Source organism: Sitophilus oryzae, unplaced genomic scaffold (assembly GCF_002938485.1).
Source record: "Sitophilus oryzae breed Bouriz unplaced genomic scaffold, Soryzae_2.0 scaffold_1447_pilon_pilon, whole genome shotgun sequence".
NCBI classification, from domain to species: Eukaryota; Metazoa; Arthropoda; class Insecta; order Coleoptera; family Curculionidae; genus Sitophilus; species Sitophilus oryzae.
In genome coordinates this window covers 1,079,568-1,099,333 of record NW_022146112.1, presented here as the reverse complement: position 1 = coordinate 1,099,333, position 19,766 = coordinate 1,079,568, and the positions used below count along the sequence as shown (strand labels likewise).

Genomic DNA, 19,766 nt, shown 5'->3' with positions numbered 1-19,766 from the left:
TTTTCCATTTTTCATATCTTGAAGCGCCTTTTCTACTTCTCCCACGAGAAACTCTGGGGCGGCGCCGGCGTCTTGTAGTAGGGGCAGTCTTTCTTCTTGGTGTGTGTTTTCTGGGGCTTTATACAGGGTGTCCCAGAAATAAGTGCAAATATTTTAACTGGTAGTATAATTCAACCCCAGAAACACGCCTATGAAGTTTTTTTCGCGAAAAAAAAATTTGAAAATTCGAAATTTTTTGAAAACTTTTTTGGATTTTTTTTTTTAGTTTTTAGTTACAAAAACACAATTTTTTAATAATATGGCAACATAGGTATTAGATTAAATTTACAAGAAAGAAAATCCAGTAAAGATACAGTGGTTCTCACAATTTTAGCAAAAAATCATTTTTTTGAAATTTTCAAAGTAAAATAACTCTGTTATTTTGGACCCTTTTGAAAAACGATAAAGAGAAAATATGTTTCTTTTATCGAGATCTACCACCCCTTAAAATATTTGCACTTATTTCTGGGACACCCTGTAGGTCGCTATAGAATTTTGTTACCAGGCTTATTATTTCGTTTTTGTCTGTTATTCTGATGTTCTTAACACGCATAACACAACACATTAATATATGTATGTATAATTTAAATTATTTAAAAATGTGTACAAAATGAACTAGAAATTGAAATATCAAACATCATCTCCTAGGAACTAAATATGCTAATAACATTAAATAACTATAAATTCTGTACTGGTAGGCCAACACGGTTATCAAATAATATTTTTTTTAATAAAATAGTTATTAGTGTTAGTACTGATCCCTAATTGTTGAAAACGTAAGTTTTAATGTATGTATACAAATCTCTACCCAAATTAGCTTACAGATAATAAATTAACTCTTAAAAATATACGCTTGTTTAATAAAATATGTTTTCTGAAAAATTTTAAGAAATAGACAGCAATTTTCTTAATTCTTTTCTCTTTTTGGCCTCACATAAATCATTCGTGATATTATCTTCACGGACATATTTGTTTATACAATTTTAAAGGATCGGAGTTCATGGTTTTTCAATGTAAAGTAGGCCAAATTATTTATAATTTGAATAAAAAAACTAGTTCCGGCGGATAATTTATGTTACAGGCAAGGTAATTCCAAGATAATTGATACTAAGGAACTGCGTTATATGTAAAATAAAAAAACTTATGAGAATCTGTAAAAATCATGATCTTTTAAACTTGTTTATCTCATAAAATCATAAAATGCACTACCTTGGCTTCACTCAAAATCAGGACCTTCAACAGTTTCCAGGTAAAGGTAAATATAATTATACCTTATTTTTTTAGTCGACATGATATATTGTTGCTTTTTATAGAAATTCCTTAACATTTTTAAGTATAAACGTTAAATTATAAAAAAACGAAGTAGGTAAATCATATTTGCCTACTTCCAATTTTCCTTGAACTTTATATCTAATATACCTAATTTCAAACATATTAAATATATATTTTTAATTAAGTTTATAAGACACTATGTAAAAATAAGTGTATTAGGTGACCCAGTTGATAATTTGTTTTCATAAAATATAAACAATTTTAGTAGATAAGTTTCTGGTAATTCCATTCATACTGCATAGCTGCCGGTGAACATCATTATGAAATTAAAGAATCATGGAAGTATCAGTTTGGTGTTTAGCATTTATCTGTATTTATATAATTAAATTTACTTTATGAAGTTTCAAATGTGTTTATAATAAGGTTAATTGTCATGACATAAAACACTATTTCGCCGGATTATTTCTTAATTATATCTTATAGTCCCAAGAATACATATAATATGTACAATGTACAATGTACAATGTGTTTTGGTGTATTGTGGTGAATTAGTGTTTTATTAAGCCGATAGAGGTTAAAAAAGCAATATAATTATTGTATAAAACGCATTTAAATATTAACACCTATTCAAACTATTCATTTGATGTTAAAAAGCAGTTAAATGTGAATTAATAGTTCAATTTGAACACGAGAACATGCAAAACAAGAAAGGAGCATGCATGACTAGCCTATTCGTCATCTATCTCATTGCTAGAAAAATACCCAAATACCATACAAATAAAATGAATAAAATAAAGTTGGCTGGATTTTTCTATAAATATTGTATTTCAAAAAAAAAATGTTAATAATAATTATAACAGTATTCATAACGAGCTTGCCAACTTACGATCATTTGCATGAAATTCTGTATCTACCTAGATATTCGCTAATCTTATGTAACAAGTCGGATTCTGATATCCGATCAAACTCAATTTTCAATTTAATATCCAATATGCTGATGAAGATAACTGGATATACATTCTTTGGTATTGTTCAATCTTTTTATAATTTTATGTTTGCTATTACATATTGCAAATTTAGAAATCGTTCACCCTACTGATTTTTTTATAAATTGATTTAATATTATTCAAGTTTATTAAAAAATACATTCAGAAACCATAAATAGGTAGAGTACTTCAAATCGAAACCTTTGACATTTAGCTATTTTATGTTCTTCTAATATTCTTCATTAAAAAATAAAAACAGTTTAGTGCAAAGTTGTCGGAAATATTTGGAGTAGTTCTTTAATATTGGCATAAACAACTTTATCCAAAAATACCTTTATTTTTGTGACAAACCCCTTAATATTTAATCAATTACCTATTTACAGAATTTTTTAATTTAATATTATGGAGCGAACATGTTTCAAACGACCAAGTGTTTGGTTTTGTTTAAAACTTGAAGACTGAAGCTGAGATAGAGAGCGAAGAAGAGCTTTTAAGTTTGGGGTACGCAACGTAAAACTTCATACTTAAACCACGTGCTTAAGGGTCAGCAATACTTTTTTCATTCAACTCATTCTCCAATGAAAAATCTAGGGGAAACGCAAACCGGAACGGTAAGCAGCATTTATGGTTTCGGAACAGTGTCCATATTTTGCCATGCAGAGAATAACACTCTTGTACTCCACTAAAGATGGATAAGGCAGAGAAGAAGAGAATGGAACCAGCATGTCAATAGAATGGGCCCCGACAGAATGGCCATAATAATTCGCAACAACATACCCCATGGCAGAAGACCTACTGGACGACCACCTAAACGTTGGCAAGACAGTTGGCAGTAAACCTCGCAAGAGTTGCTTAGACGAGGAGGAAACCGGAACTAAACAGGCGATACGCCTTCTATCTCTAAAAGAAGAAGAAGAAGAAGAAGAAGTACTCCACTAATGATTAAGGGTGAATATAATATGTGATGAGTATGCACAAGGGAAGAGAAGAAGAAGATGTGCATGACAAAAATAATAAAAATATCAACTCTTAATTCTTATGTCCCATTTTGTTGTAAATCTTGCTTAACATGGGCTGGCCAAATATCTTCTTTACGGTGAGCTTGTAGAGGAGGGAAACCAGGTGGACAACTCAAAAGGTACAGGGATATTTTTCTTGAAAACTATCATATCTATTTAAAGGGGATAAGCATGCAGAATTAGTGGAAGAAAGCGGCGCACAATAGAACGCAGTGGAGAAGAATTGTGAACTCAGTTAACAACGACAACCAAAAAGTAAAGAGGCAACAAAGTACCTAATGAGGTATGCGGTACCCTATATGGTACCAATATGGAGTTTCAGTCATAGAAAGCTCATGAAAGAAAACGCCTTGCGTAACCATCTTCTGATGCGTATCAAAACTATCAAATACTCGTCAGCGAATAATGGCAATGAATGAACGAATGAGATATATTCCAATTCTATTAATTTATATTAAAAATTCAATTTAATAAAATTTTTGAAATCTAAACTTCCACTAATATAACTTCTTAAAAGAAAACAGCAGCTATGGTTTCAAACGCAAGTATCCTAAACAACTTAGTACGTAGGCATCTATTTGGTCAGGGTCGCTATTGAAAACTACAGAAAGAATTTTAGAAATAAATTCAGATCGTTCTGTTAGACTAGCTTTTATTATGTTCTAAATTACTATCCCAGCAATTATTATTTTTCTCATAAAACATTTCTAAATGATAACGAGTAATCATCAGTTCTAAAAAAAAAGAATATTTTTATAAAAAGACCGATTGACCTATTTTTATAATGAATTATTTTTTTATAAAATTGTTAATAAGTAGAAGATTATTATTAATTTTATGAACAGAACTGGAAATATAACAATACTTTTAGATATCAAGCACAAAAAGGATAATATAACACACTAAATAATTAGAAACAGTAACAAAGATGATTAAGTGAAGTTAATGAAATGTGTATTATTAAATAAAATAAAAAAACTTATGTTTCTTTTACGGATACTTTGCCTTTGTACGATTTAATTCCCATTAAGTTCATGAAATATACTCTTAAAGAATCTTAAAGAAGAACCAAAAAGACATTTTTATTTTAAAGTTTGTATAAAAATTTAAAAAAATAGTTATGCTATATATTTTCCATCCTAATAGCAAACATATAACTTTGATTCGTTATCGTAAATACCACTGAAGAATAAAAATAAATAAGATTAATTTTAGAAAAAATATCGTAATATCTAAGTAGTTTGGTTTGGTTTCGAAAAATTAATTAACATTTTTATACACATAGTTAGCAGCAAGTATGCCATTACTAAACGGAAACCAAATAAAACATACTATTTTACTGTTTTAATTAGTAAGTTCTATCAATATCTTATCCATGCAATTATTTACCTAGCCTTCCTGTTTTGTATCATTGGAAAAATTTTGTTTTTTTTTGTAAAAAATGTAAATAAGAAGCGACAAAAAATCTGGGTAGTCTGGGTATACCGAAGGTTGTGTACAATTTTTAAACTACCATATTAGTAGAATTATTCCAAATAACTATCCTAATACAGAAATTATGAAAAAAATAATGCAATGAATTTTTATTGCAGTATGTTATTGATATATTTGTTTTATTATATGTACTTATTTATTTGATTATTTATGTTTTAATTTCATACTATTCGAAAAACTTACCATTTTTCCATTTTACACTCAGCCAAACATTTTCGAATTCGATATCCAAGTTTCTTGACTTTTTGTAGCAGTTTAACAGTTGTTTCTCCATGGCAAAAAAATCACATAAATAACCTTAGTTTGCGAATCGACAAAACGTACACTTTTACTAATGATGGTCCAGCGCACCGATGTGTCCGTGTTGTGCAGAAATAAACAACAAACAACTACAACTGAACTGGAGCCAGTTTCAAACTTGGCAAACAAAATAAAGCATCACAATGCGCTCTTCAGCTTATTGGCGGCATCTATATTTTCCACCGATGCAGCGCGCACACGCGATAGAACGCGGAAAAAATCGGACCAGTCTTGGCGGTCAGTGCTATCCGTACGAATATGATGCTTTAAAAGGAGGGTCAACCAACTAATACAAAAAGGGGCTACATAAGAGGATAGTAAATCTAAATAACACAGGGTAATTTCATTATCAATTATATTTTTGGTAATTATTGGAAAACTGAAAATCGTCATATATTCATAAAAATTTGTATAGGTTATAGGGTGTAGTTATTATACAGGGTGTCCCAATATTCCGTGGACATAGAACTACTACGTATTTTTCGAATGAAAATAAGTTCATTGGATATACCATTCAACTCCATATAGGAAGTGCTTCGGATGCCCGTTAAGGTGCGTCCACATTGCTTGTGATCCTGCTCGCGCTCTTGCTTCTGATTGTGCTTGCGTTGCTTGCGCTTCCTGTTTGTCGTGTTTGTCAAGATCTTTCGGCTCGCAAGCAACGACGTCCTCATTGTAATGTACTTAGTGCTTGCGTTCTTGCTATTCGGACATGGATGATACCAAAGTATTTTTAATAGCGGCTGCTAGTGCGATCGTTATTGCAAAACGAAGGAGACAAAGAGAAAAAAGGCGGTGTTGGATGTCTAATAATTTCAAAAGTAAATCCCAGCACAGCGAATGTTTGAAAAAAAAAATGTTTTTTAATATTTTTTATCGCATATCCGTTACTGATTTTGAAAGACTTATTAACTTGGTTGGCCCTCGTATAGAAAGGAAAAATACAACTTTTAGGACGTGTATTCTGGTTAAAGAAAGAGTTAAATAAAGATTGGCCATAACATTAAGATTCTTTGCAACTAGAGACTCACATACCAGTTTGGGTTATTTATTCAAAGTTCCAATCAAAGCATTTCAAAAATAATACCAGGCGTATGCCAAAATATAAACAAAGTTCTCAAAGATTAAAATATAAGTAAGCGATATAAATATAGAGTTATATTTTATTAAAGGTATATTTAATATTATTAATCCAAGAACAAAACACAAATATTTGTAATTCTCAACAAAACAAAGTAAGAAAAATCATGGTGGTATCATAATCCTGCAGTAAATACCAAATCCTATGAATGAAATCAAACTAAAAATTTAACAAACAACACAAACAGCTCGAGCTCTTCGGATCGCCGCAAAGTATGCTCGCATGGCTCCGAAGCGTCCCTTTGTTGTAGCGCGATGTTCGTTCATTGCTCTCGAGCAGTGTGGACGCAGCTTTAGAGGTGTTCTGATTTTTAAAGTTTGAAGCCCAAACAAACTAAAAATAAACACATTTTTTCAGTTATTTTAACAACCATCATTCCGATTTGAGTAAAATTTTGGGGGTCTATATTTTGCCAAGTGCTTTGACATTTAACTTTCACAAAAAATAAGAAAAAGTACGGGAAGGATGGAGCCTACCATCTACCCCTACCCCAACTTAAATTTTAGTATATATTTTTCAACTCAACCGACGACTAATTTTTTTGTAAACTGATCTTTCTAGCATTTACTATATTTTTTGTATCTTGTGAAAAACGCGAAAAAAATATTTTGCGAGGCTGACTTCCAAAGAATGTTTTTGTCTCATCAAGCTATGGAGGGATATAAAATCTATTATGCTCTAATAATCTAGTTGGCGAAAATATGGAATTTTATATTCGTATCACAAATTATATTCGACAATAAGTTTCATAAAAAGCTTAAAAAAATAATTAATTTTAAATTAATTAAAGTTTGGGTTACTTTTTGATTGATGCACTCCAACAGTCTAACTTTTGTATATGTAAAGGTCAAGTATGTGCAATTAACTTTATTTGATTCAAAAATTACGTAGTTGTTCTATGTCCAAGTATTGGAACTCCCTGTATATTTTGTGGTTTACTTTGAAAAAATAAATTCTCCAAAAAAATTTCTCAAAAACTATGCTATATGGGGTTTTTTTAGAAGAGACAAAAAATTGTAGTAAATACTAAAGGGACCATTTTACGAAAAAGAAAATCTGTCATCGGTGGAGTCTGAAAATATTTATACTAAAATTTATGTAGGGGTGGGGGTAGTTTTCACCCTTCCCGTTCTGTTTCTTAATGTTTGTTAAGCCAATTGATAAAGCACATAGCAAAATATAGACACCCAAAAGCTCTTTCAAATCGGAATATCGGTTCTTAAAATATCTGAATAAGTGCGTCTATTTTTTTAAAGTTTGATGCCCTCTATCGGACAAACGCTCAATATAAAGTATAACTAGCACTTTTGTATAAAGGTAAATTGTGCCCAATAAACTTATTTCGATTCCAAAAATACGTAATAGTTCTATGTCCACGGAATATTGGGACGCCCTGTATAATATTACCTACACCCCAGTTTCATGTCATAGATCATGAATCTGAACTTTTGTTTGGTGGTCTCTTACCGTTTTTCAGAAAAATCCAAAAATATAACAGTTTTATTTAAAAAAAAATCACCCAATTTACAATTTACAAATATTTGATTACTTTTAAATTATAACATTTTTAACAAATTCTACAAGGTGTTTCAAAATCATGTCCAATGTCCATCTCTTGTGGGGAGATTCCTGACGTAAAAATAGGATTTATTTTTTATATTAACATAGGTTCGATTTTGTTTTGTTTCACTACAGGGGGTTAAAATCTCTTTTTTCCAATTTATTATAATTTTCTTCCAAGTGATTTTAGCGGTTCCAACGAAATTTTGAGGGTAAAAGTTAATATAAGCGTTACATATTTTGATGCTAAAAAATGGTCGACAGATTCACCAGTGATGTGCTGATGAGTTGTAACTGGAATTTTTTTAAAACATTTGCGCCACTGACTTTTTTCTCTTGTTAGCAAATTTGTTTAGGGCGTTTAATGCCGATTAAAAGTTCTATCTTGATATTTTGTCGATTTCGATCTCCATGATGAGTTAGAGGCAATTTTATTTAACACAATTAGTAAAATTAAAGTAAAAATAATAAATTATTTATTTAATCTAAGTTATTATTAAATTTTATTAAAATTTATGTTTTAAAAATTATAACACTGATCTTCAGTGCTACCTATAGCAAATTTAAAAAATGTTTTAAAATATATAAAGAGAGATTTTAGGGTAAAAGTATTTAAGATAATTACAAAATACCTTTTTTGAAATTTTAACAACCTCTAACTTAAAAACTTTTTCATTTTTTTTATGAGGAATCAATGTGAACTACACTTTGACCAGTTAATGACATTGACATTTTTTGAAGGTTGCTAATAGACGTGGATTAAGGCGAATTAATAAAATTACATTTATCTCATCAAGGAGACTGAAACCGACAAAATTCAAGAAACAACTTTTTAATCAGCATTAAACGTTCTATAGGTACAATTTTGCTAGGAAGAGAAAAAGCTTCAGTGGCGCACATGTTTTTATTAGAAAAATATTCCAGTCATAACTTCCAATAACACCCGAGACAAAATTGTTTATTTATCTCTAAAACAGCGCCGTACAAGAGGGTTAATAAAACAAGGCAAAATTAAATAAAAATAAGAATTTCAATTGTTTCTGTCTCTCTCACACACACACACATAAATATTTATTCTTCAGACGATTACAAAATTTAATGTATTAATTACTTTTAGGTTTATTAGACGTATTTAGTTATGAATAATTTTTATTTATTTATATTTGATAAATTTGTGGCTTACGCCTATGGTGAATGCTGCTCTTTTAACGTATTAAAAGGTTGTTAGCACAGATCCTAGTATAATAGAAAAATAATTTTGAAATTCAATAAACAAAAACGCTAAAAAAGTTTAGTGCAGAAAAATAACAAAATTATTTTAAGCGTAATTCCTGGCTCTTTCTTATTGTTGCGGCTTTTACAGTTCAAAGCTGAATTTTGTAATAAAGTTTATACAAACTTCACTATACACAACAAACGATTAATAATCGCTAAAATTGTCGCTGGTGACATATACAGTGTAAGTCTTAAATAAGTGCAGTGAGCATTTTATTCCTTTAAGGGAAATGTGTTCTAGGTGACGTCGTTGTTACGTTACCAGGCCCTTCTTGTGCCTGATAAAGACCAATAAAATGCAGATAGGTAACTGTTCCCTAATGTTCCCTAAATGTGACAACACTTAAAACTTTGCTCACTGGGAACGTTTACCTTTTTTAAATAGCTACAAAATAAATCAGAATCGGACCTATATGTTGATATACAAAATAAATCTTATTTTTATGTGAGGAAAATCTCCCCACGAGAGATGGCACATGTTGTTTGACAACACCCTATCCACGTAAAACAGGAAAATGCAAAAACAAATTGGTAACCAATCCGAATATATTAAGTAACGTGTTAGTGACATTTAAGGCCATGTTGCAATTCAATCTAATGCCATATCTAAATATGGCGGGTACCCAGGTGCCGAGATTAATATAGAGAAGAAAATTATTTTCCGCAAAAAGCAAAATAACAAACCAAAACAAACCCAATTTATTTACCTTACTACTCTTTTATATCACAGATTTTTTCTTTTCATTCGTAATAATAATATAATTTCTAACAGGGACACTATTTTTTGTAGTTTTTTTTACGGAGATTATGCCTATCTTCCTTGAGAACTCGGTAACGTATTTAAGCATTTTGGTGGGCCATACTTGATTAGCTCTGCATTTGTCTCCACTTGGTGCAAGATATTTTTTAATTTTCTTCCTTTTACGGCTTGTATTATCTGTGCGATGGGTAGCTGGGTAATTTCTTCTAAAATAGTGAGTTGTTCTTTCAGAAAATGTATCCCAGCCTCTATCAATTGTTGAAGAGGATTGTTTATCTGATATAGTAGTTACAAGATGTTCGTTTTATCTTTTCCAGACGTCGGAGCATCTTGCGTCTCCTATTTGCCTGTCAATACATTTATCCTTGTTTTCCTAGATTTTCTTTTTCTTTTTAATGTTTATCACGTGTTTCGCTTTCCTATTTAGTATTATTTTTCCGAAGCAATTTCCTATTTAGTATTATTTTTCCTGAAACTGGCAAATGACTGAAAAAATGTTTCTTGTCGCTTCAAGCAATCAAATCTATTATGCGCTAATATTCTAGTTGGCAAAAATATGGAATTTTATGTTAGTATCAAAAATTATATTTGATAATAGGTTTCATTAAAAGTTTAAAAAATAAATAAATTATAAATTAATTAACGTTCGGGTTTATTTTTGATTGATGCACTAACGGACAAATGAAGAACTTTTGTATAGAGGTAAAATTGTGTGCAATTAACTTATTTTTATTCAAAAAATACATAGGTGTTCTATCTCCACGGAATACTGAAACTCCCTGTATATTTTGTAGGTCTGTTTTGGAAGAAAAGATTGTCCAATTTTTTTCTCAAAAACTATGCGATGTGGCGTTTTTTTTTTACAAGAGACAAAAAATATAGTAAATACTAGAGAGACCTTTTCACGAAAAATAAGATCGGTTGTCGGCGAAGTTGAATTTTTACACTATGTTAAATAGTTATACTAAAATTTATGTAGGGTTGGGACCTTTTCCGTATTATTTGTTGATTTTTATGAGTCAAAGCACTTAACAAAACATAGACACCCAAAATCTCATTCCAATCGGAATATCGGTTCTTTATATATCTTAAAAAATGAGTTTATTTTTTCAAAGTTTGATGTCCTCTAATCTTGATATCCAATAAACTTATTTTGATTCCAAAAATACATGGTAGTTCTATGTCTACGGAATATTGGGAGACTCTGCATAATTTCTTAGCAGTTCATGCGAGCTATCCCGATTAGTCAAGCTTCAATCACAAACTTCAGTAAATGGTTGTGAGAGACTGTATCAAAAGCATAAAGAAACGATTTATAAAAAATATAAAATTTTAATAACAGTTATAACCTTTATTTTAAAAATAAATGGATTTGTGGATACAAAAACAAAAAGTAAACTGGGGTCGCAGATTTGGAGCACTTAAACTACACTAACTACTACGCCGTTATCAATGGACGTAAGATAGACAGACACCCGTGGCAAAGATTAACCCGAAGAGAATCAATTTTTGTAAAATTTACAGACCATTTTATAATTTTTAACAGGAACTGCCACTGCTTAGACAACAGGCCTGGATTAAGGGGGTGCTATGAGAGCTATAGCTCCAGGCCCCGTCATTGAGAGGGGCCCCGAATCAGGAGAATTTAAAATCGAGATTAATTGTAGTTGTTCGTCATAAATCTTGAATTTATCATAAAAGTAACTAAAACTGTATTTTAAAAACAATAAAAAATAAAATCCAGCCTGGAACACCTGCAACAGTGCAACAGAAATATATTTAGTCTTATTAAATATATTGCAAATTGCAACAGACAACTTATTATTCTCATAATGTCAAAAACAGACTCTTCTTCTTTTCTTTTTTGGGCGGCAACACACTTTCCCAAAAAAATATCAAGAGTGCTGCATAGAAAATGGCTCGTTCTTCTTTTTAAAATTTTCTGGATGGATGAATTATCGAAAGCCGAAAGCGCTAGGGGAATTACTCAGATTAGATTCCTCTTTTTTATTCTATTTGATTAGTTATTTTTGCATAGCGCATCTCTGAAGTAAGCGATTGCGAATAATAGATTTACTAAAACGAGAACAATAATACGTTTTTAATTGTGTAGTGTATACCAGTATTTTAAAAAATGCCATGTAGCAGAAAATATCTTAGTGGATCTGTTAAACGTAAGGTAGGAATCAGTTTTAGCCTTATTACGCATTTACTTGATATGATCATTTATATAATAATTTGGGTATTAACAATTAAATTTACAATAACTTTCTTAAGTTTCTTGTTTTAAAAATAAGCGCATTAATATATTATAGGTACCTACTTTTTCTGGGCCGCTTACAAATGATAAAAAGACAAACGAATTAAAAAACAAAAAAGTCTCTCGTCATAGAGGCCATAAAATACTATTCCTTTTTTAAAAATAAGCTTTATGAAAAATGAAAAAGAATTCCCGTATGCTCATAAAATAATATAAAAAATTCGAGAACTACTCCAATTTTGAAAATTTCTAAACAATACTCGTATTAACGAGAGATGTTGATGTTTTATGAGTTTTAAGCCTCATTTTAAGCAAGATTTTTCAATAATATACAGTGTGTTCCAAAACTATTTTGCCAAAAAGGTAAGAATTGGTAGATCTCGCCAAAATAAACGTTTTGAAATGGGATACTAATGGTCGGAAGTGCGTTGTTTTCAAAATAGAGGGTGTTAAACTTTTAAGAAAAAATCGATCTTTTTTAATACCTATAGAGGGTGGCCCACCGAAAACATTCCACCCTGGGTTTTTTGCTTGTAAATAAATAATTAGAAAAATGCTCGGACACGTCGATTTTGTTTTTCAGGGGGGCTTATTTTTTTTTGCTATTTGCACCCTCTTTGCTTGCATTCCTTTGACGGGGTAGCTATCACCCTTAAGATTTTAAATGGAATAGAGGGTCGAGTGATCCCTTGTTTTAAAGGCCTTTTGAGTTTTTTATATCTGTAGATTTTGAAGTCTCTATTGCCATTAGCGTTGAATGGTACGCCACTACTTTTTAAATAAAATTAATATTATTTTTGAAATCCCCATTCAATTTACGACATATTTTATTTCTTGACTTTTTTTGTCCGACGCACCGTTTTCACGTAAAAAAATAAACACCATTTTCATGCATGATCAAGTCGCTAAAATGTTACCATAAATCTTAATGGCAAAATTTGTAAAACGGCAAATTTATGTTTAAAAAGATTTTTTGTTTTCCAAAAACTTCTTTCTATGAACATAGTACGAACTAAAATGCCCAAAAACATAAATTGTCGTTTTTCAAATTTTACCATTAAAGAAATTTACCATTTTAGCGATTTGGTCATGTATGAAAATGGTTTTTATTTTTTTAAGCAAAAACGATGCAATAATATTCAATTCAATAATAGTTTGTTTAAGTACCGTAGGGTGGTATACAGTAGTATAATAGATATATTAAAAAAAAACGATTTTTTTTCTTAAAAGTTTAACACCCTGTATTTTGAAAACGACGCATTTCCGACCATCAGTGTCCCATCTCAAAACGTTTATTTTGGCGAGATCTACTAGCCTTTAGATTTTGGTACAATAGTTTCGGAACACCCTGTATTTTTAAATCTACGAAAACTTAGGGATATTTTTAAATAATTTCAGATTCAAGGAAAATTAAAGAAAACTTGAAAATTGCCTAAAGTAACAGACGTAAAATTCTGAGCATTGGCGTAACTACAGGGGTGCCCGGGGGTGCCTGCCCCCCCCCCCCATGTACTGCTGGGCACCCCTGAGGGAAATCTTGAATTTTGACTGAACGATAACTCTTGGCTAAATATTAATTTTTATTTAATTGTGATGTAGTAAAAATGATTTTTTCCATTTTTACTTAGTTAATATTATGTTTCTGTGTTCAAAAAATATATGTTTAAGTAATCCACAGGAACACGGAGTTGATAAATCAGATACAAATAGAAAAGGGATTGATAAATTAAATTTATTGATAGAGAAATGCATGTAAATGTTTTATTCAAAAAATGTATTTGTTTTTAATGATATTATTCATTTTTTAAAAAATAAAATCCCTAGGCCCCCCTGGGTTCAACCCTAGCCCCCCCAGGATGAATTGCTAGTTACGCTAATGATTCTGAATTGAATAAAAATCAAGATCATGAGCTGCCTTCCTGTTCAACTTCAAGCAATATTAGTTTAAGTGAAAATAACAGCAATGAGGAAAAATATTTTGACCTGGGGGCCCCAAGGGTAGCCCATAGCCCCGGCCCCCCTAGGACCCTAATCCGGCACTGTTAGACAATATTAGAGAAAACTAATTGCAGTACAATTAAATTATTATAGATGTTTTCAATGTTTCGGCATTCTTGAATCAGTATGTGGATTTATTACTAGGTGTATATTGCACTGCATTAGAAGCGCTACCTTAGAATAGAATCATCGAGGAAGTAATAAATCTTACTGACTCAATTTGGCTGAAAAATTATACACAATAATCATCGTACACCAAAACACTTTTAATTATTCCTGGCATTTAAAATATATGCAATTTTGTTTGGTAGAACAGGAGGGTTCGAAGTTAAAAGCATAAATATATGTTTGTTTCATTGGAAAACCCGTAAAAAAGTTCAGAAAATCCCTATGAATAATGAAAAAATTAAGCGATAATAGTCACGATTCTAAAATAGCCATATGATATAATCCTATAATTATAATTGAGATTCACAAATTTATTTCATCTATTTATTAAATTGGTTCACAAAAGTGGACAGAATTGAATTCACAAACGGACTATAAATTTTAAAAACATTTAGAACAACTTGTTCTTTTTATAATTAGATATATTTAAAAACTATTTTATGGACATAAAGGGTGGCACGACCTCATTCACTTCATACTATAAAGTCCCTAAACTAATGTCGATTTTGAAAAATGCTACCAATGAGGTGAAAAATGGCTTAAAATTACGGAAATAAAAAAGTTGTTTTTTATGAAATAAACTGTTTTGGGTTAATTTTTTAAAACGATTGTCGATTTAGTTATTATTTACCTAGTTTGCAACTTTAAAAGTATTGAAATTTTTTTTAAATACAATTTTTTGAATAGTACTTAATTGATAGTTATTACTAGATGTTTTAAATGTGTCTATCTTTTTTTTTTATCTAAAAAAGTTAAGAATTTTGTTTAAGTGGAAACTGAAATTATGTATTAGGATGTATTTCAGGAAAATATGTTAACATCTAACAGGTTGGCTTAAAAAAGTGTGAGTGTATAGGGATATTTTTTTTTAAATAGAACACCTTGTACATTATTGCATTTTTGGCTTCCTTTCAGATCACTTTACATAATCCTAAGATATTAGTAAATATATTTCGATGGTTTCAGAGATATTAATAAATAAATAAAAAATATTTTTTTTTTCAGCCTTTTTCAAATAAAAATATTAAAAATACAAGAACTGTCCTGAAATCAAAACTATATTAGGTATTTACTTTGGATGGTTCATACTTACTTTTTTCTAAATATAGTAATCGTAAATCATACAGGGTGTTCAAAACTCTACGCCAAACTTTCTAAAATATAAAATAATTTTTCTTCGCTTTTTTAATGGAACATCCTGTATATTATTCTTTCAATAGATGGAGAATTAAAAAATGAACATTTTTTGAATTTAGAGTATTTCAAAATTTCTTATTTTTAACGGATTTTCGCAGATATTGGCATTTTCCACAGTAAATTTTTATCAAAGCCACCCAATGATTTTTTTCTAGTATTTTACCGTTGAAAGAGCCATATGAAATAATACTGCTTGTATCTGCGAAACCATTAAAAATGTTGAAATTCTTTAAATACAAAAAATGTTCATTTTTTAACTCTCAATCTAATAAAAAAATTAATATACAGGGTGTTCCATTTAAAAAAAAACAAAGAAAAATGATCTTATATTTTAGAAAGTTTGGCGTAGAATTTTGATCACCTTGTATATTTTGCGAATACCATATTTATAGCAAAGTAAGTACAGACCATCTACAGTAAATACCTAATATAGTTTTGATTTCAGAATATTTCTTGTATGTGTAATATTTTTTTTAAAGAAAGGCTGAAAAATATATATTTTTTATTTGTTTATTAATATCTCCGAAACCATCGAAATATAATTACTCACATCTTAGGATTATCTAAAGTGAAAGGAAGCCAAAAATGCAATAATATGCAGGGTGTTTTCATCATCCCGGTCCACTAACACTTTTTTGAGCCACCCTATAGAAGTTAAAATATTTTCCTGAAATACATACTGGTACATACTTTAGGTTTGCACTTAAACAAAATTCTCAAGTTTTTATTCTAGGAGCTACAGATGCCCGACGCACTATTGCCGGATCCTGTATAGCAAAAAAATATTATCTGAACAATTGTAATGAAATTCTACAATATACTTTTGAACATTATTATCGAAACCCGACTAAGTGATAACAAAACAAGAAAAATGTAGGTCACGAAATTTTATAGCAATATTTTGTTCCAAATTTTAAACGTTTCAAGAAAATAAATGTATTTCTTACTTGCTTATTATATTGTTTTGACTAACACATCTATCAAGTCCTATAAATTGAGCTGTAATTGCACCATAATAAAACATATATTTAATATAATTTGATCTACCGATATTTAATTTAATACACCAGTTTTATCGTATATCTAGTATGCCGAGTAACAACGAAATAGTTGCAATTACTTTAATTGGTTGCTACCTTACATATTTAGGTAGTCTCTTAATAGTTGGACCCAACAATGATTGTTGTCAATTGTTGGCTATGCGGATTCAAATTATCTTGCTAATTTCCTATATACCTATGTATGATCCCATCCAGTGCCCCTTTATCCATTAGTCAAGATTGGCAGCTGCCTAGCGCGGCAGGCTGATAGGGGGCTGATAGATGAAGAGGATAGATACCATGGGATGGATAAAAATCTAGCAAGGACAAAGCTTCTCCAACAGTGGCAAGAGAAATGGAATAACGGAGTATATGGCAGATGGACTAACAGGTTAATAATACCCGACATACAACTATGGTTAAACAGACAATATGGAGCAGTCAATTACTTCATGAGTCAAGCATTGTCTGGCCATAGGTGTTTTAGAAAATATTTATACGATCGTCGTAGGGTTGATCATGCATCTATTGTGGTTAAGATGATGATGTTCAACATACACTATTTGCGTGTGAACGGTTCACACGCACCCCTACGACGATCACAGTGAACGATAGCAGGTCTTTAGGGAACAATTCCGTATTGAAGGCAAAGACTTTGACTTATCCGCATTTACGATGTACCTAGTTAAAGGGGAAGAACAATGAAAACCTGTATATCAGAGAGTCCGAAATATAATAAGTTGTAAAGAGAGGAAAGAAAGACAACGAGCATCATAAATCTATAGAACACCCTTTGCATTGAAGCAATGCGAGAGCGGATTCCAGTGTAAAGTGTTAGTTGGAGGAGGGTTTTTTAGCCGGTAAGAATCCGGCACTACCCAATTGTGGGTGTCTTATGCAAGGTTTTTTTCCTCCTCACCGAAATAAAAAGGCTGATAGGGGCGGCATTTTTTTAAATAACAAATTTTTACTTGAATTTTTATTAGTTGAAGGGGGCGGCAAAACAAATCGTGCCTAGGGTACTAAATCACCTTAACGCGGCTCTGGTCCCATCTTAGGTTTCGCCTTCTTCTGTGTTTCTTAATTGCTCCTGAGTATTAAGCTGTAATTTTTGTGGTCCCTCTGTTATCCGTTAGGTGTCCTGGCCATTGCTACCTGAGGGATTTGATTCTGTGAGTGACATCTATTACCTGAGTCTTTTGTCATATCCGCTTAATTTTTACGAACGTTTTTTTTTTGTTATTCCCAGCATATTTCGTTCCATCGAGCGTTGTATGATCTGCAGTTTTCTTATGATGTCGGTTTTAAGTACCCAGGTTCACATATGTAGGTCATAGCTGGTAGGTACACATCGATCGAATGTAATCTTTTTTAGATAACATTCGATCGAATTTTAGATAACATTCGAAAGTAGCATTCGAGATTTGAATATGACTGAATTTTTTCCATATGCACTTTCTTTAAATTCTATATTATGTAGCTAACTTAATTCTTCCGTTGATTTCTGGTAGTAGAGATCCTGAGCTGCGTATTCATTTCCCTAAATATTAATATTATATTATTTCCAGAGGTGCCCGGTGGCATAGAGGTACAGGCTCTCGTCTACCAATCTCAAGGTGTGGATTCGATTCCCACACCCGGCATTTCATCAGCCGACTATTTTTATTAAAATAAAAATAGTTTGGGTACCTAGGTCGACGCAGCCTTACATGAGTACTTGGGATTCACAATCCTGAGGTAATAATAGGCGGTTGAAGCGTAGTGCTAGCCACATTACCTTCCTTGTATACCGAACGGCTCTAGTATAGCAAGCTGTACCTTGCTACTCCCAAGGCGTTAAACGCTATATACGGGAGCTATTATTATTATTATATTATTTCCAGTATTGTGTTATTTAATAAACAATGTCTTTTCTGTCCACCAGTGTATTTTTACCGAGATTTTTACCCATATGTATTATTTTCAAATAATACATAACATAGGTGGTATTACTCGTATTTTCATTTTTTTAATGTCTTCAATATTAGTTCCAGTTAACCCATAACCACAGAACTAGTTCTTCTGTAACATAACTGCAAGGAAAAAAGAAGGACAAGGGGTAGTGAAGCGACACATATAGCCTAGCTTACTCAAAATCAACCTCACCTTCACGCGGTGCACCCTGTTTACACAAACGAGGCTCTGACGTCCGAGTATAGGCGGTATAACCTTATACACAATCCTCAGACCTACCATCTTTTTGGGGACGAGGAGTAATAAACTACTCCTAGCCGGCCGAGAACGTAGCACAAAGGAACTATCGTCGCGGTCCTCACTGTGTCATAGTCATTGCCCGTGCTACAGTTGCAGTAAAAACTGTGCGGCAGCATAACCGTTATAGTTAAACCTAACACACATCAATGATGGAACATTCGAGTGGGACATAATCATCATCCGGATTGCCTACTCGAGCGTATCATCGGAGAAACAAAAAACATCAATGTTTCACTTTTGCGGCGTGGAATGTCCGCACTCTACTGGACAAGTTAAATTCAAACCGACCAGAGAGAAGAACAGCACTGGTCTCACAGGAACTCCACCGACTAAATATAGATGTTGCCGCTCTTAGCGAAACCCGCTTCGCGGATGAGGGTAGTCTCACTGAGGAGCATTACACCTTGTTTTGGAAAGGTCACCCCGTAACACACAGGAGAATTCATCGCGTAGGCATTGCAATCAAAAACGAAATCGCCAACAAATTAACAGAAGTACCTATTGGTGTCTCCGAACGTCTTATGACCCTAAGGTACCCCATATCAGACAAATCTTAAGGATAAATTTTACCAAGCTCTACAAAATGCTCTCCAACGAATTCCAAAGCACGAACGAATCATTTATGGCCTGACGTATTGGGAAGACATGGAATGGGAAACGTAAATAGCAATGGTGAACGCTTATTAACAACATCAACAGAGTATAATCTATGCATCACCCATACGTGGTTCATGTTGAAGGACAAATTTAAAGGTACCTGGAAACATCCCAGATCAGGTCACTGGCATCAATGAGACCACGTAATCGTTGTCAGATAAAGATGTCAGACTCACAAAAGCCAGTATAGATGCCGAATGCGGCACTGACCACCGACTTTTAATTTCAAAAATGAAAATCCAGTTTAAACCCAAACATCCACACTGTAAAAAGCAAAACAACATGACCAGACTGAACGTACGTGGTCTAGAGACCAAAAATACCGCCGACGCCCTCCGGGAAGCCAT

The 19,766-nt window shown here is 31.9% G+C and overlaps 1 protein-coding gene across 3 annotated transcripts in view; it reads right to left on the bottom strand.

Annotated features, from left to right (window-relative positions):
* Positions 1-19,766, bottom strand: part of LOC115877372 (ATP-binding cassette sub-family G member 4-like) — a 150,956-nt gene that overhangs the window by 110,940 nt on the left and 20,250 nt on the right. For 2 of the 3 annotated variants that reach the window (XM_030893518.1, XM_030893522.1), the window contains exon 1: positions 4,994-5,274. The exons of the other annotated variant lie outside the window; for it this stretch is intronic. In XM_030893518.1, coding sequence (XP_030749378.1) covers positions 4,994-5,084 — 91 coding nt within the window. In that variant the 5' untranslated portion in view covers positions 5,085-5,274. Of the gene's footprint in view, positions 1-4,993; positions 5,275-19,766 lie in introns of those variants that run through there. 3 annotated transcript variants of the gene reach the window in all.